Below are 24761 nucleotides of genomic sequence, written 5' to 3'. Positions count from 1 at the left end.
ACCGTTGCGAGGCATCTTCTTTTTGTGCCGTCCGCCGGCGTTTGAAGCCGGGGCCGCAAAGCGTTTCGTTATATAGGCGAGGGCGATGCGCGAGCGCGCAGTTACTGTGTCACTGGAGCCCGCGCGAGAGGTGGCCTGCAAGGACTGTGCCGCGCCGCCAACCTTTTTTTCTGTGCGTGCGATGTTTTCACTTTCGTCATTTTGACCGGGCCAGTTTGATTTGACGTCGCTCGCGCACGGACGTGCCTAGGATCGGCCGGTGTGATAATCCTGTGATCGCTGGTGCTTCGTATTCGGATTGTTATTGTTTTTTATATGTTTTTATTTGTGAAACAAATGGCTGTGATGTGTTAATAATATGTTCGACAGCAACGTCCTTTTGAGTCTGTACAATGAGATTGCAAATAGAAGTGCACTACAGTTTGCAAGGTGAGGATTTGTTTATTTACTTTTATTTTGATTTTTTTATACGGACGCGTCGTGGGAGCGGACATAGGGCGATAGGGGCCGGGGCCCGGGGACGGCGGGTACAACCTTGTGTTTAATGAACGCACTATTCGACGCCTCATCCGCCTCTCGACTTCGCCTGAGCCTCGCTCGCCGGAGAGGTTAATAGGTTCACATTAGATGGTGGTTTGCGAAATCGACTGCGCTCAGCGCTGAGTGCGCGGACGCGCCCGCGCCGCTTTTCCACGCTCAGTTTCGCGCGCATTCGACACGCAAAATATTATTCTCGTTTCAGTACTAAATGCCTTCAACGTAATATTATTCTGTTTAATATTTTACAAAGACAGTGCCGCTACGACAATCCTAGTTGTATTATAGTATTATTTTTAGTATTTAAACCTACTTTAAATGCAAATATTTTCAAGAGATATACTTTAGCTTTTTAAGTGCGTATTAAGCGAATGTAAATTAAACATTTAATTAATTATCTACGTATTTATTTAAAATTAATAAAGTCGTTTTTAAAATACATAAGTACTGCAACTAGTAAATTAAAAAAAACACAAAAAATCAATTTTCTATAAACAGGAAAATGTTTGGAATCGTTTCACGTCACAAATGTAAACAATGATAAAAATCTACGTCTTAAATCAAATAACAAGTTTGTCAATAACTTTGAGGAATAATAATTTAAAACTGTGTTAAATCATATTTTTAGCTTGTATATTACCGAGATTTCGTCGTATTATTAGGTAGGTTTCTATGGTAACATTTTGCAATGTCATTAACTCTTAGTTCCTCTGTGATCCTGGTACCAGTCAAATACTTACAGAACTAACAAAATTGATACAGCCCGCCTTCTGTTCAGTTTTAACTGTACAGTTCAAATTTTGTCTACTCGTATACAGTTTTACTGAACATTCATTTCACTTGATTTACTTGATCTGTACCATAATCTGAAAAGATTAATTTAATCTTATCCGTTTTACATACTTATTAGTCGGTACCAGAACATAACTGATCAAGAGCTTTTTTATAAAATCATACATCTACTATCAGACATTATTAATCTATGTTGTCTGCCGTCGCTACCGTCCAGCCACCTTGAAGTATTCATTCTAATCTCTTCGATTACTATTTATTTTCATTTCACAATAACAAATAATCATAGTAACGGATTTACGTTCGATTTCATCGAAAGATAAATTATCGTAAACTATTAAACTTTGATTAAAATAATCACTATATTATTAACATAGTCGTGAACTATTTAGTATAAAATTTGTACCGTCATTATTTGTTCAATAACTTATTTTATTATTTTAATTAAAACATGTCAAGGAATTCTATTATTCTTATTAGAAACAAATCAATTCAACAGTTTCAAGCTTAAAATATAATTCTAATAAGTATATGTATTACATTTTCACGTTGTCCATCAGTTACATTAAATAATTTTATCCATCCATTATACTACATGGTTCATTAATACCTTTTATTATTATTACTCTTTGACTCCCTCAAACATATTGTAAGATTGGCCGACCGTAATATCTTTGATGATCCAGTGATTCTCTCCAGTCGCTCACGTGGATATCCACAAAGTTTTAGTAAGTCAATTCTCATATAGTTCTGTATTCCTGTGAGATTAGAATATAAACTAATTTGTCGTAATAAAACTTCTATTAATATTTAAATGTGTACATAATTCAATATATGTTATCCTAGTAAAGAAATTATTTCATTAGCGTAGACTTCACTAATTGCAAGATGCAGACATATTGACTGTTAAAAAATGACTCCAGCAATTAGTTATTTCTCATTTAACAATCTAGACAATTGGGTTATACGGTTACAAAAATCTATTGTATTTTAACCTAAATATAAAGTATCTTTATATCTATTAATTTCACGTAGAATTTACTAGAAAATATGTTTCAAATGTTTATTTATAGCCAAGAAAACTATTTCGGCTTTCCTCCTTCCATTTTAGTATGTTTTAAAATCTTTATAAATATGTTAATTTTATTCTTGACCTTTTAAATCTGTTGCATATTATTTCATCGATAAAATTCTGTTTAATTTTAACTCTCGTCATTTTATTTATTTAAGAAAATAATTAAATATTCTGTTGCGATGTGATTGATCAAATTATGTATAATAATATAACTGTCCCCCGTGACTCCGTCCGCGCCTAATTAAAATAAATATTAATAAGTAGCCTATGTCTTCTTCCATACTATGTTTTATATCGATGCCAAATTTGAGCGGGAGTCGTTCAGCCATTTTGGAAATACCTTCTAACAGACGTCCATCCATCTATCCAACACACCCAAACGTTCGTTTATTCATAACATACCTAACAACCTTCAAAATCGTCTAATTGTAAACACATTGATAAGCAACTTTGTTACTGTACCGATAAGAATTTTTGGGTTAAATCAAACCTTAAAAATTCCTATACTTATCATATCTTTTATAAAAAAAATTGAGATATAAACTTTAAATATAGATACTTAAGGAATATCTCTTTACAGTAGCTTAAACCTTTCTTAAAACAAACCATAAACATTTGCTAATATTATTTAGTAATTTTATCCAAATGTTGGCTTAAAAAGTGTTCTATTTGCTCATACCATCGTGAAAAAAACACCGAAAACTTAAACAGAAATTTTTATTCGTATCGTTTAAATTGATTTTGTTTTCAAATACAGCTAATGAAAATTTATATTTTGTGACCAAAATATATTTTAATTCAACACTATTTCTTTCTGTATTTACGTGGGTTATGAAACTCTAATAAGTCGCTTCTACACAAATATTATATTAAAATGTGGCAGTCGTAAAAATAATAATAATCCGCAAAGAGTTTAGGCATATAATTAGACGATGAACTCATGAAAATTGTATTTTGAATTAGCTATTCGGAAAAAAATGCGGTTGAAATCCCGAAAGCGGTTAACGTTATATTTATAACACTTATTACGTGCATTATTAATTTTGTTTTTCAAATTATTATTGTATTTTTTAATTGAATATTTTATACTAAACTACTTACAAACAAAAAGTTTGTTAGTAATACAGAAAAGAGGTCCTGTTAATTTTTTTATTTCCTTTAAAAAATTTTGACGAAATCTTTTATACTAACAAAACAATTCATTTGAAAAAAAAACTCAGAAACATAATAACCCCCTTTACATAAACTATCGACTGAACTTCGATTTTATTGATAGAAAAAGAAACTAAACTTATAAACTTTACAGTTCTAAGAAGCTAATCATAAGTCTAATTTACAGTGAATTTTTACACGAAGTAATAAACTATTATTATAGATAATAAAACAATTGTTAAAGACAACAAATTATTACGTAGTAGTCAAATTATAAAGAACAATTTTGCTCAACAAGTCCTTAGACGATTTGCTGAAATATAAAAATGTGATGTACAAAGACATTAGGCATCACCTGTCTACTATCAATGCGCTAATAATAGACCGAGCTGCAACTGACGCCGCTTGTATACCTAATTTGGATTTGACCAGACCTAAATTGATAGCACATCTGCGATCTGTCACATTAACACTGCAATACGTAATGACACTTGTCTTAGAACCCCCTTAAGCCGCATTTACAATCTAATTCACTGAAGAAAATTTAAGATAATTTCTCATTAACTTTAACTAAGAGAATGAAGAGAACACTTAATAGATCTTAGAAAACAAAATCTCTGTATAAAATATATCGTCATCCCTGTCAATATATTTGACTAACCAGAGATAACAATAATTTGTTAACAGAGATTTCGAAACTCACGGTAACAGAAATCGACACAAGAGTGATAAATTAAACGTCTTTGGGTTTTAGTTTTATGTTAAAAACGTACGACGTAAACACATATTTACACTTTAATTATAAAAGGGAAACCAATTATGTTTTCTTATAGAAATTTTCCAATAAGATCTTGTGAGACCAGTATTGTAATGTGTTTATTGATTATTGACAGAAAAAGTTCCACGAGTACACATACATACGTATAAACTAACATATTTCATAAATTTAAATTGAATTAGTGGTAATTAAAAACAAATTAAAAGTCATTTCTTTAAAATCTAGCTGTCGCCCGCGGCTTCATCTGCGCGGAATTACAAACACACTTAATAGCCTATGTGTTCTTCCAGGCTATGTCGGGCGTTCTGGACATATTAATCCTTTAAACAATCATCCATCTATCCAAACATTCGCATTTATTATTAAGATAAGATTAAGTACCAAATTTTGTAAAAACAATTCTTAAATTTGGTATGTATACGTACCTAAAATTTGTTATACGTCTATATAAAACTGGCTAGTCGATAACACTTTTGTAACACCATTCAAGCTAATATAACATTATCTACACGTGCTATGGATCTATTTTTCGCTGTTTGTTTAAACTAATTACAAAGGGCTCGTGTTTAACAAGTTAATCTATCCGTGACAAAAACATACACTATTAACCGCAAAATGTTACAAATTACCAATTAGTACAACTCTATGGTACAATTATTTTATTACTTTCCTCTATGAGTACCTTACTAGAAACAAACGTAAATACAAAATAACATTAATTATAAGGAAAATTATTGATTTTAATTACTAGCATACTTCCGTTTTAATTCGTAGCTTACTTGTTTTCTGAGTTTATTGTAGACATTCCTAGTTTTATCGCTGAAGTCTTCTCATCAGCTCACTAAGTCAGGGGTGACTAGACCTTAATCAACCACACTGGCCCAGTGCGGGCTGGTTGAAATCTTTTAGTCCGGTCAAATTAAAACACATAGTGAAAACATAAATTTACAACACGCTGATGATTGGTGAAATCAAATTTGAAACTTCCCCATCTTTCTAGTGTAGGCATAATTATTATTCAAGTGTCTATATTAACCGAACTATTTAATAATTGTAAAAAGTGACATTGTTATTTTATATCATAGCATTTCTTCGCTGCTCTGTGACCCTTCACCGTGTATTCCCGGCCAACAATGCCACGTGCTGTTGGCAATTTCTCAATAAAATTACGTTATTTAATATTTGACCTCGACTCTAAAAGTTCGAGTAAAATTACATAGTTTATTCACGTATTGCTATGTTTGAATACTTTTTAGTTTGTCTGTTTATATCTTTTTTTGTTGCAATACATTTTAGAGAGATAATATAGTTGATATCATAATCACAAGGATTTTCGTATTTTGTATATGTGAAAATTAAAAAAAAAATTGATTAACAACATATATTGCATATCCTATTCTTTCTGTTCATATATCCGTTTCATGACACAAAAAAACAAATGTTTTAAACAAAAGCAGTAGGCCAATATGACATCATATTAATGAACTGGATTAATGAAAATATTTTAATTCTGTATTTCCCACAAAATAATACCACAGTTGCAGCAAGGAAGGTCAAGAAATATTAAAGGAAATATTCAAAGGCAATATAAATAAACGTCAGAGTACGATTTGAACGCTCAAAGAAACTAGGTTTACAGCGTCGGAACACAAACATTTCTAAAATTCTAAATGCAAAAGCCGAGTGCTCAATGTTATGTCGCAATCGGCATTTACTCCTTGCAAAGTCGGCATAAACATTTTCTTGGAAGTACAAAATTAGTCGGCCGCTAGTTGACCATCCGGCAAACGATTTGTTCTCTACAAATTTCTTCATATGTATGTTTGACATTGGACTGAATTAAAAAAAATGTTATCAGCGTGCGCGGTCGTCAGTGGCCAGTATTGTGAAATATGTTTCTGTGACAATTATACTACGGCTGTGTCCGACATGTTGTTAACCGCCCAATATTTAACTAGATTAATTTAGCGCTGTTTTATATTTATGTTTAAATGAATAATGCTTATAACTAGACTTACTATTAAACTGATTATTAATTCAATTTGTGTAATACTTTTTTTTGGTAAATAATAATACGTATAAGAAATGATGCTATCCCCGTATATAGTTTTTGATATTAGTAAATCGTATTTTAATGTTTAGAAGTAGCCACTGACTGATTGTGACGGTCACCGTCTATTAACACACTTAACAAGTTCCAATTCAATTAGACGGTCTATCGGCACAGAGAGGTAGGTTTGTGGTTTCACCAAAGACATTTTAATGCACTTGATACTTGTGTTATCGTTGTTTCATACCTTCAATATTCCAAGTTTACAATTCACTTGCAAAGCGTACTTTCACTTTTTATAACTTGTAATAATATATTTTTTCTGTTAATCCTCAATAAACGTAAAGTTCAAAAGCGGTAATTGTTACTTTATTACGAGACGAAGTGAAGGTCATAAAGTGTTCCTTTGGCACTCGACAAATACCGACAGTGCGGGGAACAAACTAGCTCACGAATACAAAAAGATGTATTGTGATCTGATAATAAAAGTTTAGTGAGTCCACCGTCAAATTAACTCCCAGCCCTTTCTCGTTCCTGGCGGCACAAATTACCGAAGGACGTTGGAACTGGGTCACTTCGGAAATAGTTTATTGTTATCGGCTAGTCTGCGCGCACGCAACGCTCACAGGCACACGTGTACGTGTTTCAAACGCTTACGCACACATGCACATCGGCTTCAATTAGGGTTCGCACATCCTCTTACAGATTTTAAATCCTCTATACCAGTTAACCTTCGCGTTTCAATAGCATCTTCGATACCTGCCGAGTAGCGAGGCTGTCCGCGCCTAGCTTCCGCTTTCGTGTTCAATTTGATAAACTCACTTTCTTAAGGTCACCTAGTCAATAAAATTGAAAAGGCGTCGGATTTATATTTTCATAATACCATTTGAATGTTCTTACCGGCCAAAGGCCATGTTTTGATTTGGTATTTTTATTACGGTGTTATCCTTGTGTTTGATATTTTTTGATTAACGATCTAATACTTTCATTTGGCCCTTCCAATTTTAGTACAAGTTTGTGATAAAACTATTATAATTAGGACTCCAATATTTATAGTTAACGAGCTATCTATAGTCCACGTTCTGCATTTCATAAACATAGTATCTAGAATATACTATTACTTAAATTTTACCTTAGGGTTATACGTTATATACCTATACTCATTTATTTGCTATTTTCATGTCAACCTTTGAAGCCTTGACTAGGTCCATAAATTAATTGCCATCAGTTGTCGGAGCAATAAAATAGCCCATCTACGCATAAATCCTGATTGTTCAAAGTTTTATAGTCAATTCGATCGGCGGCAAGTAGTTGTAAAATAACTCAAATGCCTCAAGGCTTCCAAACAATAACGAACACATACGGCACGATATAGGAGCGCCTGTGTGGTGTACAGATAACGCACAGACCTATCGATTTGGTCTAGCACATTCACAGGCTTACAAATCTGCGCTGACATCCGGAGTAGGGCGACAGTACGTGTGTGGGACACTTACACATTCGCGCTTTTGTTCGTGAGTCGCTTCGGCGTTAGCATTCGGCGCGCGCGCATGTAAATAACACATGCACGCACACATTGAAGCTTACCTAGTACTAAAACTGAACGCTCGTGAACGAAAACTCACGTTTTGTTAGTCGTGTATGTATTTTTAGCGAATTGTCTGTGTACGGATAGGTCAGTTACTATTATGACTGAAAAAAATTGATAACACTAACGCCATATCGTAATGGAAATTATTCGAAACAAGCCTCACAATAAATGGCAAAATTATAAACCTGTTTACTTTTTGTTTATATTAAAATTTCAAAAATTATCACATACGTAACTGATTTTTAGTAGATTTAAGGTTATTTTTTTTTAATCTACAAAACTATTCTTCGTTTATAACTTAGATAAAATGTACGAGTGTTTTGACATTAAAAACCTACAGTAATACAATTCTAATTCCGTATATATTGAGAGTTGTTGTGGAATAATATTATCACGGATGAGTCAATGCGGTTTAACACAAATATAGGAATATTTAGAGTAAGAAGAAAGAACGATATTGGATGATTCTCGAATATTGGAATATTTACGTTCGTATGCAATTATGTACCTTTTCAACAAAACGCTTCTAAATTTCATGTGATTTTAATATTGAGTAATTATTTTAGCAATATATGAAGTTTAAAACTCAATAATAAACATGATCTTTATTTCTTGGTATGTGCTTTACGAATTATCTAAAAATAAATCGGTGTCATGGGACACGAAAAAAAGTTGACGATATTTTAACTTATTTTACGACGAAAAACGAACGAAAACTGTGTTAATTTGTTATCCAAATCAAAAATAATTCGAGTTTACTACACGGCTGTTTTCGTAATCGGCTGACGGTATGTCAAGCTTGCATAAATATATTTAAAATCAAGTCGTTTCGCCATTTTTCAACCTTAGTGTTAAATACCAAGTGCGATTGATACAAATAAATAAAAAACGAAAATTTAGTAACCGTGGACCAAATTTAAACGGGTCAATATATTTTTTCAAAACAAATAAGGCGCAGTGCATTTACTTTACACAAGCACAGTTTCAAAGGGCAAAAAATCGAGATTTTTTTTAGATGGATGAATGGATGTTTGTTTGAAGGTATCACCGGAACGGCTTAAAGGGTCTTGATAAAATTTGGCACAGTTGTAGAACATAGTCTGGAAAAACACATTGGCCACTCATTTTTTTTTATTTTGCGCGGACGGAGTCGCGGGCGACAGTTAGTAAAAGATAAATTGCACAAGATCGTCTATTATTTTTTATCCTTACCTTTGTTAACAATTAGTTATGTTGCTACAGTTTTATTTTCGAAAAACATTGTAATTCTTCAGGTTTGTTAAAAAGCGTTAAATAGTCCAAAGCGCTTTCACGACCAGCCTTGGTGGTTGGCGCTTGTTTGCCGCTACCATTGTGAAAGAAGATAACCATCTCGCAATTACAGCACATCTCTCTCACTTGAGCAATATTTACACAAACATTTTATTAAGGTAAATAAGAACAATCGCTGTCCGTGCTCTTCCTTGATAACTTTTTCTTACATCGTTAAGCCAATATTAACATTGCTTCATTATATTTTGCGATTAAACATCACTAAAATGAAAAATACTGCAATCAGAAAAATGTTAAAAAGAGTATAAACTTAGTAAGTCTAATAAACTTATTTTATGTAAATAAAGCATAAAATCTCTAGGTATTTATCTCGAAAATAATTTTTCATTTTATCTTGATGAATGACATAAAAACATACAAGATGAATGAAAGTGTACGTAAATAAGAATTGCAACTTGAGCTTGAAATTTCAAAAGAAGCCATCAGTCAACGAGGAGTAAATCAGGCTCGCTTATCTCCCGCACCCGTTCACAAGTTTGATTTGAATATTTGACTTGGCTGATAACTCGGAAATTGGGACAGAGATTGTATTGTGACCGGTTGCAACCCGCTGGAGGAATCTCGCTTTGCTTAATCTTTACTTAGATAGCGATTTTTGCGTCATAAGAACTCGTTTCACTAACGTACTTCTTTTGAACATGGTTTCTCACAGCCAGTCCGAGTTAAGCCACCGACATTATTTATGACGGTCACGATTTTCAACTATTTATCCTCCATATGGTCCACCTCACAGATAAATATCACCGCTCTAGAGAAAATATCAACGGAAAATTGCTATTCAAATAAAATATTTCTGAGAAGTCACGTAGTGGCGTAAAAATGTTTTATCCTTCATATGTTTATTGATTTGCATGTTGTCGTTACGTTGTTATTTATCACAAAGTTTTCCATTACATTATTTTCTTTGAAATAAATATCACAAACATACTTACCGTGTTTATATTAGTCGAGTACTACAAGTTGAACACATTTGTAAAGCAATGTTACCTATATTAGTAATATTAATGTACAGTATACGTAATAAAATACTTAATAAATACGTAATAATATTTTAAGCTAACTACAAACCTAAAATGAAGTAATCTGGAAATAGGAAAAAATTCTCTAATTGAACAAATTGCAAAACAGCGAACACCAACGAGAGATGTCTTAACGAGTTAAAATTAGCCCGAAAAAATATCACGTAACAACGATGGACGTAAAAGCAAGGAAATCAAAACCGAGTCGCTACAACAGTTACGTGGTTTTGTTACGTAAAGCCTTTCGTATACTTTCTCTGTCAACAAAATTTAGCGTGAACGTTGCGCAACCGACGAAATGGCAACCGAGTACATTTCATCATTCGGAGTTCCGACGCCAGAGAGAAGATCACCGCGACGTATATGGAAACGAGCACTGATGAAATGTGAAATGCGAAGATGATTCTTTGAGACTCCTTTTATTGGTCCGTAAGGCGATGTAATGTGGCCTACGATGGGCATCGTGACAAATGTGCCGTGAATCATTTTTATTACTGGCAACATAAATTATTTTCCATTACTTTTTATGACAAACTGAGGCCAGCGGCACTATTTGCGTATCTATATTGATGTTTAATGAATTGTCGATTGTTATTTAATGTATAATTAATTGTTATTTTCTCCAATTGCCACCGATCGGTTAAGTATTAACGCTTCAGTTTTGTCGCAGAGTGTAGATAAAACTCAACACAAAAACTTTTATCAGCTTGACATAAATATTTTAAATTGATACATAGAGCTATATTCGTTATCTGTGGACAGTAATCCAATTAATATATATGAGAAATAATGTTCATATCAATTTAAATTGGTTTATATTAATTTAATTCCTAATAAACCTCAGCAACTTTCTAACAATATTTGAAATTATCGTTTCCAGAAGTTGTGAAGTAAGATGAAATCTTCGCAATGTCTTCTTACCTCTAATCGATTTAAGATTAGAGTTGTCTAAAAGAAATGTAAATCTTATTAATTTTTACCTAAAACTTGTTCGTGTATGAGGTAACTTTCTAAAAACTGCTCGAGTGACCTTGAAATAAAACGCTCTTACAAAACTGCGGCCGCTCGCCGGCCCTAGCCCCCACCACTGCAACGCCGCGGATCTACGCACGCCGCACGCCCACAGCGACGCGCACGCGCACATGCGTCTGTGTGCAGCACACACACGCAGCGCACGCACACCACGTCGCCACACGTGCGTTGAGCTCGTTTGTGTGTGTGCGCGCTCAAGACAGTAGAAAGGAGTGGTGAAAAATCTAATCTAACAAATTTGACGCGCTCAGTTGCCTGCGCATGTTCATAGCTCTCCATTATAACAATACCATTGTGCATACTACATGATACTTTTAAGGAGAAAGAGTTCTCAGAACGGAATGCGGATAAACGAGATAAATAACTGAGTCACAATTGACGTTTTCACTAGATATGCTGTTGAGAATTTTCTACGTCAATGAATTGAAGGAAAACATAAGAAATAATGTTAATATGGTGTTTTTCTGATATTATGTTTAGGAATGTAATAATTCCCCCGCACATTGCCTTGACGCAGCCTCGCTAACAAACACACACCCAAAAATTCTAGCAGTTTTGAAATCACTGCCTTCCAAATATGTGAAATCCTTGAACGTGTAATGTGGGTCATGACCAGGTAGCGATATGTGTCTCGCAGCGGCTATTAGCATAGAGTGGAGCGCCGATCACGCCGGTGCGTTGCGCAACTCTGTTGACTTTCATCCCGAAGGTCAAGAGCCATCCTATTTCAAAACAGACCTCGACTCGAGTCTGGTTCACCTCGGACCATTCGTAGACAACCATTAAATAAACGGAAGACTCGATCCGATCGACTGTTATTATTAAATTCATATTTTTTAATCATCAGAATTCTATTGGTTTGATACTTCGTGTGTCTCTTAAGATTAATAGTGGTCGTTCATGCAGCGTAGCGTCAAGGTCAACCGATTTCACGCCGTGGGAACCGCCTGTATGTAGATGATTTAATTCATCATAATTTGATATAATAACACAACAAATATTCAAATCATTGCCGGCAGATAATCAAATTCGACCTTTTCTTAGACACGTCCTTTATAAATAATGTTTTACGGACACTTTACTTGAGAAATGTCGCCGTAAAGTACCTAAAGATACGAACGAAAAAGTCGAACGTACAAAAAGTTTAAAGGTATTAGAAAAAGGCGACACCAAATTAAACCAAATCCGATAAAGTCTAGTAAACAGTTTATTAACACTTCGCGTTACAAAACCGAAGCTAATAGAATTATTGCAAAATTTTCTCAAAGTAAAGTTTTCAAAGTATTCATAGAGACGTGACTATGTATTTATCAAGGAAAAAGATCGTTTCTCTCAGTCTTAACAAAACTATTATTGAAGTGCGTAATAAGTTTATGGAAAAAGAACACAGTTCTCGTTATTATATTACAGTTACATTCCCATAACAATTGTATATAAAGGCATGTCAAACTTTGATATTTAACTTACTATACATAGTGGTCACGCGTTATAAATGTAAAAGACGAGATGACGTAAACCGCAGAAGTGCATTTTGGTATTTGAACAGAAAATAAATGAGGAAAGGAAAAAATACGCGAAAAGTTTGACGCGTAAGGATTTCCGAGACGAACAAGTGTAACTGGAATTTACAATAAACTTAAAGTTTGAACAGTAATACATTTAAAAAATAACTATAATAAATTATAGATCTATGGGATAGTATAGAAGCGCCTTTTAAAATTTATTGCTAGAAAAATTAATTAAAAAAATTAAATAGATTGATATAAATAAAGTAAAAATATCTATAAATATAAAAAAGAATATCTATAAATCATATTATGTATATTTTAATCCCAGCATATAAAAGTTAAGGACAATTCACTTCAATGTGTCTACATACGTCGACGTCACGGCTGGTTTGACGCGACACAAATGGAATTCAATAATTGATCACATATTTACATTGTATTTAGATTTAACACAACCAGGCAAATGTGTGAAGGTATTTTTCATTAGGACGTACATCCATTGTTATAACCTTGCACCATGCAGCTATAGTCTAAGATTTTAAACACTTTAAAATATTACTTGTTTAAATACTAGGCTTGCTAACATTGTATGCGAGTTGAATAGCGAATCCCTTGGTTGTCCAGCGGGGCTGATGAGAAAATCACGTGACTTATCGAAAGTTATTGTCAGTTCTATACATTTTTGAAACTCTGTATCGCTTCGTAACGAATGCACTTTGTCTAGTCCCGCAGTTCACCAGCCGCTTTATTTTTCCGTTTTTCATTTTAATTTGTTTATTCTATTAGAGCTTAAAACCATAAACTGAATGTTATTAACAACCTCTACACGTTTCATGCTCTATTCAATTACAATGAAATTTATATTTTTTTTCTAATGTCTTTTTATATTATTTCTCTTGACATCTGCAGTGAGTGCTCTTAATATCAACAACTATCAAAGACAAAACTTCTTAATCGATTATTATTCACTTTGAGGGAAATACCAATTTACATTGATATCAAAACCAAGATTTTTTAAATATTTGAAACAATTGAATGTGATGTTTTTGCTTAATGTGTAATTTAATTAAAATTGGCTGGATTTGTCCAAAGAAAGAACGAAAATATACAATAACATACTCACATACCTATGTTAAATAGTCGAGTTGAGAGATTCAATGTCTGTATTTTAGCTACAAGAACCTAAAACCTATTTATATCTATTTGTATTTTCCATTCAAAAATTCTTCTTAAATTTGTTTATCACGTCCGTTAGCAATTATCTGGCACAAGGGATCGATAGTCAATCAAACGCAAGGCGAGAGTTACTGTGGTAGCTATTTTAGCATCGTCGAAGGTAAGAATCATTCGCGCTTTCGGCTCTACACTCTCACGCAAGGGTAATATATAAATAAATACATTTGTCAGTCGTCAAATACATACGCTCATCGTCAGAAGATTCCCACGTTGAGGAAAGTATCAACAGATTGTAACTACGTCTTGCGAAGGTACATTTTTCAATTATTACTCATGAGCTGGATTGTTGGTTAATTTACATGCAAGAACCTTTAGAACGAATGTAGCAATTAGTCTTCACCAATCTGACAGTGTCATGGTCAATAACACAAATTGAAACAAATTCGGGTAAAAGTGTTTTGAACTGTCGAATGATAAGTTTGCCTTTCATGTGGCACAATTGCCAAAGACTGCCATTTCCAACTATCCCAAGTCGAATATTCTAAAGTATTCGAACATAGTCCACAATTGAAAAGTTCCATTATACATTTTGTCTAACCATCGCGTTTAATACATTCAAATAAGTTATGTTAATAAATTGTTAATAATGTGATTTACATAATAAGTATTGATATACGAGAGCGAACTGAGTAAGTCATCGAATTTGTTTTAAATATGGTAATTGAGCAATAGACACAAATGAATGTAATAATACCGTAAAACGAGAAAACTCAACGACGACGCGTAAAAACATAATTATCATAATGACAATGATCTTAGTCGACATTGATTAACATAACAAATTTTAGACAGTTCCTTGTTTTACTACGTAAAGAAATTATCGGACGTTTATCGTTTCCCACACACGCGTGTAGTAAACAAGATAGCTGGCAAGTCGTGGCGAGGTGTAAAAACAGAATGCTATAGCTCGCTGCCCACTGGCAATGGTGATGCATCGCGCCAGAATGAGCTTATGAATGAGCTGGCGTTTGTTGTGGAGCTGGCTTACATAACGATCGTGTGTGGTGTCGATGCCGCGAGTGCGCGAGTGCGATACGCAGCGCGAGCGCCGCCGCCGCAAACATTTCGTCCGAAGGCCGCGGCACAAAGCGCGCCGCATATCGCTCGCCACACGCGCCCCGCGATTTCCTGTTTGACGACTATCGACTTACATCACTATCGTTTTCTGTCAAACCCGCCTGTTAGAAGCTCGTAAAGGGGTCTGGCCCGTTGCTAAGTACCTTTTTTCAAACGTCATTGAGGCCATGTACATACCGGAATCGTTATTTCGGTTTCATATCTCGAAACTCTTCCTTATTATTAAAAATCAACTTCTGAGATTCTCTCGCTGGTCTGGTTAGTTGATATTACATTGTTATGACAGGCGTGAAGTATGCTATCGATACTGTCGCGAATTTTGACGAGCGTGTAATGAACGGCGGAATGATAATGGACATTTTAATAGAATCGATCGTTTAAGTATTGTAAGTAGAGCGTGAAACTGTCGGTGTGTCTGTTGACGCGTCCTACAGGGCTGTGGGATCGTACGCCATTGTACGCATCGAAGCATGCTGCAGTACTCGGCTAATTGTTTTATGCATTCTTAGCTCTGTGATTTATTGCTTCCACGGCCAGGCCGCGGCGATTACTTGACTAAATGTTCACGTCATTTTGACTTAATTCGATTTTGTCATCTGTGAAATATGCATTCCACATAACGGGCGACCACTCCATGTAAACGACATGTTTACGAACTGTTATGACTTCATAATTTAGGTCACACATAATTTTATTACTATTCATTCTTGATATGAAATGATATTTTTACATTCTTTCATTTAAATAGATTTATATTTTTACATACAGATAAAAATAAGTTTTTCGTAATAATAAACGGAGAGACGTCACGTACACGAAATGTATATATTTTTTACATTACATACAGACACTCCAATTTCATGAATTATGTAGATTGTAGTGAAAATATGGCGATAACATCTTAAAAAGTTTTATCTTCGGAAACTTTAATATCCTTTTCTTTCTAATAATGTACAGAATGAAATCTATGAGACAAATATCTTACTATCATTATCCAATTGTATAAACTCATCAGATCATACAAGCAAGTTTTTATAACAATAAAATATAAAATATTCTGATGTACTGAGTACAATTTACTTTTTATTTCCGCATGCTTAAACTATTTTTTCATTTATATAAATAAAAAAACCAGTTCCATAGTCCAGAAAAAACCCCATTTTTGTAGCAAGAAGCGGCCTATTAAATAAATACCTTCGATTATATTAAATATAAACTTAAAACAATTGATGCTATATTTCTACTTTCAATCTACGGCATTTATTGATCAGTCGCTATAATACATACATATATTATCTTTATATTTGAACAAACTATTAATTAAATTTCTATCTAAACTATATTCGCTAACAAATTATAATAAAATAAAATTATAAATATCTGCTATAAATACAATGAATTGTGATTCGTATTCTATATTTTCGTAACTTTCAATTATTAAGCAAGAGACGGGGAAAGTTGTAAGTTTTTTCCCAATCCTACGCTCCAGTAGTCCAACGGTGGCGGTGTCTTACAATTTCATAGCTTGCAACATTACTAAGTATCGCGAAACATTTCGCAAACTCGATTTAATTTGGCGTCAAACAGTCCGCCTTTGTTTCCGGTAATGTTCATATCATTAATCTCTCGTGGCGTGTTTATGTGTAATATAATTTCGTATTTTAATGTAATATTTAAACATATTTTAAGAATTAAAAAAGTACATGGAACGTTTTGCTATGGTACCAATATGGCTTGACAATTTTTTAGGCATTATCATATTCATACTATTATTCATACTATTATAAATGCGAATGTTTAGATGGATGGATGGATGATTGTTTGAAGGTGTCTCCAGAACAACTGAACGGATCTTGATGAAATTTAGTATATATATAGAACATAGTCTAGAAGAACGCATAGGCTTCTAATTATATTTTTTTAATTGCGCGCCATAGAGTCGCGGGCGACCGCTAGTTAATGAATAAAGAATGTCTACAGAGCTATCGTGATATTGTTTACAATAATTGACGCTTGTCGTCGACAGCGCTGTCCTCACTATTCCTCCATTTACAATGACTGTCATAAAACCCATTAATGGTAACAATCTAGACTCCCGTATGGTTCTGGTATACGGCCAATAACTCAACATGACCATTCTAGGTCGGTACGTGGTACGCGGTTAATTAGTGTGGGTTGAATTATGTAACGCGACGGGCGTATTTCTTTTATGACATAACCTTGAGTGTACACTTGATTCTTGATCAGTAATTGAGATATTTTTATTGCTTCTTGTTTACATTAACATCTAGCTGGATTGCTTCCTGATCGTTTTGAATATTATTTGCTTAGCTTTAACGAGCTGTTGCAATGTTTATTGAAAGTACTTTCTATGTTTAACGATTTATTTACAAGGTTTATTAAGAAGTTTAGTAAACTAAATAAGAGTTTTTGTTTAACAATTAAAACACGTTGCGTTGGTTTTTTCTACCTACTAATAACTTTTTAAAATACAAATTAAATTGTATTTCAATTTTGACACCTACAATGGTTTGTCATTAATCATTTAGTTGTGATATTTTATTAACTATCACTTAGTTTTTGTTCTTATTATAATTTATAAATATCATATCAATTGTGCAACTGAATCACCTTCGTAACCAAATGAGTAAAAGGTTGTGTTTAAATGAATGTTTCCGGAATCATGTTTACTGAAAAGTTTCAGTGAAAGTGACTACATTACGTGTTGCTTGCGCGAAGGCCGTCTCTCTTTTTACAATGAAAATTTGTTATAAAAAGTTTATGAACAGTATTGAACAAGTGTTTTGAATATTTAATTTACATAATTTCTTTGTAATATTGTGCATTGTGCGCCATCTGTGATGATAAGTGTAAACTATTAGCGCCATCTAGTAGAATTATTGATTTACTGTGGTTAGTCGAGAAGAAATTTCATTTATCCAACAGATGGCCCAATAATTAAACAATGTTCCAACTACTAAACAACGTTAACGCATTTTATTTAGGAAGTTAATTAATTCGAGTAGATTGTGAATATCTCTATTAAAGTTGCTTTCTCAACAGTCATGCGACTATCATAATCTTTAAAACATTTTCAAACACAAAAAGTTCCGATAGATGGCGCTATCTCTAAAGTAGAAATTGATGTAAATTTGAATTCCAAGGAAAAGGGTTTTGAAGCCAAAAAAGGTTCAGAACCGCCGCTTAGAGCAACCCCGGATCATAGCAACATGATGTAAAACTGAGCTACAGTCACGTGTGGTTTCACACAAACAATGGCGGGAGAGACCGTCACGCAAGCTGCGCCCGCGCCGCCCGCAAAATACAATTCCTTTATGCTATTGCTATTTACCCGGGTCTACTTGTTAACTTAAAAATTAGAATTGATGGAATTAACATTTTACAAATATTAATATTGATTATTAAGTTTATTTGGTTTTAAAATTACTCAGTTAATAAAATATAGTACAGGCAGAGTATATAATAAATTTTGGTGGACTAAAATAAGATTTAAATTTATAAACATGAGAATTTTATCTTAAATATATGCTCATTGAATACAAGATAAGATAAATACGAACACGTAATGTCTACTAATATCGAAAACAAGTGAAACTTGGCCTTCAATTAGAGTTTATTACAGCTTAATCGACTCGCTCCGGCGTCGGCAGAGCCTTAATGAAACGCAAATTTAATACACGCATATCTAGTTTTGTTCGACTCTCGTATGCAAAACAATTTATTTTTACTTTTTGTAATCTTTTTAATGTTTACCACTATTTTATATGCGCAGTAGCAGCAGTAGTAAGGTTACTCAGGTTTATACAATTTTTTTGTATTCGAATTCTCAATTGAGTACATAATCTTATTGCTCTTTGACTATGATATTATTGACTTTCTTATGAGTAATCTTATATATAAAATTCTCGTGTCACAATTTTCGTTCTCGTACTCCTCCGAAACGGCTTGACCGATTCTCATGAAATTTTGTGAGCATATTGAGTAGGTCTGAGAATCGGCCAACATATATTTTTCATCCCCCTAAATGTTAAGGGTAGTCTACCCCTAAATTTATATTTTAAATTTTTAGACAAACACGCGGAAAGAGTCGCGGGCGACAGCTATTGAAAATCTAAAATCGATAAACTTTCAAAAGTTGTTACACACTATTTATTATTTCTACCAAACTAAACGTTTTATTAATTTAATCTGTTAATTAGTAATAATTTTAACATAAGAGTAACAGTAACAAAAAGTTTAATTTATATTGAAACTCTACTATATTAATAAGTTGCAGACGAATCCTTTTAAAATTCAAAAATCATTGAGCATCAAAGAGCGTTGCGAAATGCCGACAGAGGTCGAGATTGAGATCATCGCTCTTTTCTGCGTCGAATACATTTTATCTATGCATTCATCGGCAGCTAACCTTCGCAATTAAATATGACTTTTGAGTAAAATAGTGCAACAATAGCGTCGTTTGCCGACAACAATGAACGTTATTCCGCCGCAGCCGACCTCAGAGTTACTAAACACCGGCACGACACGAGAAGCGCCCGCTAATCGTCATTTAAACGATCTCTAGACTCTGCGCAACGCGTTATTAGCGTTGCGTTAAGCGTTACCAAGGTCGACTTGCATCATGCTTTCTAACACCCCACACCCGGACTACTGTCCCCGCTTAACATTCTGACAGCGCGACGATTTATTTAAATTCTTCTCACCTCTTAACCTTTTAAATTTGATTGAGAAATAACCAAATAAAATAGTTTCTTACTAACCATTGTTTTGAGAACATACAATTGACGTCGATTGAATATATTTCAATAAAGTTGTTAAATGAAACTGAAATCATCGAAACAGTTCGCTGACTGCAACCTTGCCTTTGTATCGAATGAGAAACTAATGAACCGCAAAACATTATGATGGACCTCAATATCAAGAGATTTCACTAGTTTATTTACGCTTGTATCGTGCTTCAGACAATGTGTTGACTCACGAACGTAACGCAGAGTTCATCATTGTTGGATATTATGATCACGAAAAGTAGAAACATGCCCTTGTTTATTGTTTTCACAAACAAATTACCGATTTAATATGAGCTGCAATGTTAGCGTGTTGATGTAAAAATTGATCGTAATAAGCAAAATTTTAAATTTCATGATCTTAAAATGGAAATCAAATAATACAAAATTTAATTAGACAATTATCTTAAATCGTTTGCTATTTACGGGTTTAGATAGCTCATTGTTATAAACATATAACAATATGATGCAAAATAAATCATAAAATTAAAAATGTTACAAAGTCTTTACCACTTTTTGTAAATAAATATAATACATGTAACAAATTAGCTAACATTTTCCATTTTGTTGTTTAGTGCTGGAATGATGGGCGAGGGCCTGCTGACTCTGACGTACGGCAAGCACCACGCCTGCATCTTGAACGAGGTAGGCGCGGCGTGGCGCGGCGCCCGCTACTCCGACCTCGTGCTGGTGTGCGACGACGCTGTGCCCCTCGCTGCGCACCGTATTGTCATGGCCGCAGCCAGCCCCTTAATAAGGTAATATCATTAAACACTTATGCATGCAACCCTTAGACAGGGCAGGGCGGACAGAACTTATAATTCTTTGTTTTACTTATTACTTTTCTTTAACGGATGGTTGGATGGGTTTTTATTAGAAAGAATCTCCAGAAAGGCTACATGAATCTCGCTGAAATACAGATGTAGAACGTAGTCTTTAGTTTTTTTTTTAATTTGGGCCTGATAGTTACATATCAACAACAGTAAAAAGTGTGATTAACGGAAAATTACAGAAAATCTAAGATTTTACTATATTATTAAGCTTCTAAATCAACAAGTTTTTATGTTACAGAAAAATACTTGACGACACACCATCAGTCGAGAACCCGGTCACGATTCACATGTCTGGCATCAACAGCACGCTCATGAGGCACCTCCTCATGTTCCTCTACAGCGGACAGGCGTACATTGAGGTAAGTTTCCTTGCTATGATCATACTCAAATCAAGTAATGCAAGTGAAAAAAATGTACCTAAATCTGTTTTACACCAAAATAATTGAGGTTTCAATCTTTTGAATTTTAATGGATCCATAAATTTATTTCGTCTTTTTAATTTTTCAGTCTGGAGAAATCGATGATATGCAAGAGCTGTTTGAATTATTAGAAATAAAATCAGACGTTTGGAAATCAACAAAGGAACGGCAACAACAGGAAGAAAGGAACAGATCATGCGAAAGATTAAAAGCCAAAAGTCTTAAAACAGATATAAACAGTAACGAGAGCAGTAAACACGATGCACCCTCAGGATCTTCACATTCAGAAAGCGACAGAGTGACTCCGAGCGCGGGATACAGTAAAGAGAAAGAAAGAGAAAGAGGCGATTCAGAATCAATGAGTATAAAGAAAGAGACGATGTCTACAAGCAGTAACGATGAAAGAGATGAAGATGATCCAGACGGAGAGAACAGGGGGAAGGAATGTAGCCGATTGTCAAGACGGCGGAGAAGCTCCTCAAATCCCGTAAACCTATCACTGGCAAGAAATTCTGAGAATACCGGCAGCGAACACGATGACTCCCAGGACTTAGATGTTGAAACAGTCGCGGCTAAGGTAAATATGATTTCATTTATCTCTAAAGCTTTATTATAGAACGATTATAACATTTAAACATTTCTATCATACATAAATTTTTGTGATTAACTAACAGTAGTTATTTATAATTTTCAGAACATCGATAGGAGAAGGTCGACATCGTCCAGTCAAGAGGATCCACCGCAGGAAACAGTATACAGACGACAACTATTAAATGATCGATTAGGAAAAGGCATCGAAAGGACCAAACGAAAATCACATTATCTTGAACCTCCCGAATTGGATTTGCGAACTGTAAAACTGGAAGACCAACTTAAGCCACCCGACCAAGACCTTATGACATTCGTACAAACGTCGCCGGAAAATTATGTTGTTACCCCACATCGAAAAAGAAGGCCTGGTTTTCACAATTCACCATCACAGAATCCACCATTCGTTTCGTTTCCCCCGAGCTACTTAGAAGAAATGGCACATTTGAGATACGCACAAGGGCCAGGTGTAGCGGCCGGAGTGGCCGGCGCGCGGCTAGGCACTTTCCATCCGCTAAGTGCATCGGCACCTCCGTATTTACCAGAGAGGAGCGCTACTCCACCGGTCGCGGCGCACGAAGACGCCCTGAAGTACCGCCCTCCCAGCGCTGGCTCGTGGGGCCCCTGGCTCTGCCAGCCGCAGATGGGCGGGGACGATAACATTTCTACTGAACATGAACAAGGATCAAGCAAACAGGCACCGGTTCGGGAATATCGTTGTGAGTACTGCGGTAAACAATTCGGAATGTCTTGGAATCTCAAAACGCATCTGCGAGTCCATACTGGCGAGAAGCCATTCGCTTGTCGGCTTTGCGTTGCTATGTTTAAACAGAAGGCTCATTTGCTGAAGCATTTGTGCTCGGTGCATCGTAACGTAATATCTTCGAGTGAGAACGACGGACGAACAAACACGCCGGGCCGCTTCAACTGCTGTTTCTGCCAGCTAACGTTTGAAGCGCTGCCGGAACTCATCAGACACCTCTCGGGTCCTCACAATAGTTTGCTGCTCAGCAAGAACTTGCACGAATGACGCGCGCCTCCGTGACGCTGCAAGGCGCGCGCAATCGGACAATGATATTTCTCTCGCTGCGAGAGCTCAATTGTGATATGTGTTTAAAAGGATATTACTTTAAGTGTTTAGTTGTAAGATAAGTGAAATCGCAGAGCGATACTCAAACCGGGGCATCCGCAGAAGGAGACTGCGGATGTTGTTACGTTTATAAATAATTTAAATTGATCATGTTTGCCGCATGGGTCCAAATTGTTATAATTTGTTTAAAAATTATAATCCGGGACCAATACCTTCCGAGATAGTATTTATTTGAAAGATGTATTTCATTAGCTTAATACATTAATTTAAAAGCCACCGACACATTAATTCCTTAAGGATAGAAAATAGACGTGAACGGCAAAGAAAAGTTGCGAAAATTGTACAACAGTCATCATGCGAATATTACGTAAACTACCTCCTAATTTAAATCAGCGTTCGTGAGAAAATTGGCCACGTTTTGATGGTTTTGTTAGCATTGACTTTACATCTTCAACCAAGTGTTCAATGTGTCAATGTTTCTAGTCAGAATTGGAACTTTTGATGAATCATTGTGTTCATTCACACATCGACACAACTTTTATGTTTCTGTTTAACATATCAGTACCTTATTGTTATACAAATTCAAACTGGTAATGTAAAGCAATGATATTGTAAAATTAAAAGTAAATTTCGCTCTGTTCCAACGCACATCTGACTCGATGTTTCGCAGCTTTTCACCGACAAATAAATCTCAACATTAGGTTTTATCATTTATGTACGTAACTTCTAAAATAAAGAAAAAAATGTGTTCGTAATATTAAATTTTGTTAACTACGCCTTATACTTTCGTTTGTTTGTGCCGATATAAATGCAATGTGGATGAGCACCAAAGATTTGTAAAGCATTAAAAGTGAAGCATGTTTTGGTGTTTACGATTAAGAGAAATTATAGGGACCTGAAATGATTTTGATTTGTTAAAGTAGGTACCAATTAAATAATCTCACCATTGTAAATAATAACTTTCCTCTTAACTCTAACTACTTCGTAATTCCACAGCGAGCTGTCGTAATAAACTTAAATATCTTTCTATTTTTATATTAATTTACTATTTTAGTATTAATAAAGCTTACCAAAAGCTATTTTTCGAGTAAACGTCTACCGATATAACGTTGTTTAGTATAAGACTTTGGAAATCTTTTCTCGAACACATTAGTATCATGGCCAGTTATAAATATTATTTTTAGCTGTATACTAAAATTCTACGTAAGAAATAGAAAGTTGACGCATGAGGCCAAATATTACAAAAAGAAAATGCGTCTGGCAACTCTACCCTTTTTTTAAATACTCATTTTGCACAATGCGTATGCTTTTAAGTACTGTAAAATTCCTTGATGAGGCAATAATATGTGAAAACGTTTATCGAAATTGTTTACTCAAAGAAAACTTTAGTTACCAACGAGTTGTTCAAACATCGTAAACGGCAAATATTGTCGATACGTTTTAATTTATCATTCGATCGTTACCTATTTACCTGATTTTTGTGTTTTTTTTTTTGTATTTTGTTTAGCGTCGTTTATTGACGCGGTCTTTGTAATTGGGGAACAATTTAATATTAAGTTTTGTGATGTCAAGGTATCATTAGATGTGATATAAACTTGTTTTATCTTAAGCGCAAAGAGAACGCTGTCTTCCATTGCGTTTTCCATATTTTCGACTTTTTTTTATTCTTGTATATATACGTGTTAGGTTAAGTGGAACGCATGACAATAAAGTCGTCCTGATACAAAATCCCTGCCGATTTTATACGTAATACGAACAAAATTAATATACTTAATCGCTATGATTTATTTATAGTGTTTAAGATTGTGATAAGCCTTCGTAAGTTGGCCCTGTTTAAAAACAATGCA

At 34.5% G+C, this 24761-nt stretch overlaps 1 protein-coding gene across 1 annotated transcript; it reads left to right on the top strand.

The window, feature by feature from the left end:
* ken (zinc finger and BTB domain-containing ken and barbie protein) lies at window positions 1–24135 on the top strand. Its single transcript, XM_013321331.1, has 5 exons — window positions 1–429; window positions 20560–20742; window positions 21056–21176; window positions 21325–21813; window positions 21931–24135. The coding sequence occupies exons 1-5, from the start codon at window positions 359–361 to the stop codon at window positions 22852–22854; spliced, it is 1788 nt and encodes a 595-aa protein (XP_013176785.1). The 5' UTR covers window positions 1–358; the 3' UTR covers window positions 22855–24135.
* The last annotated feature ends 626 nt before the right edge of the window (window positions 24136–24761 follow it).

This window comes from Papilio xuthus, unplaced genomic scaffold, assembly GCF_000836235.2.
Source record: "Papilio xuthus unplaced genomic scaffold, Pxut_1.1 DF825946.1, whole genome shotgun sequence".
Taxonomy (NCBI): domain Eukaryota; kingdom Metazoa; phylum Arthropoda; class Insecta; order Lepidoptera; family Papilionidae; genus Papilio; species Papilio xuthus.
Note: the sequence above shows the minus strand (reverse complement) of the source record. Positions and strands in the feature narration are given on the sequence as shown.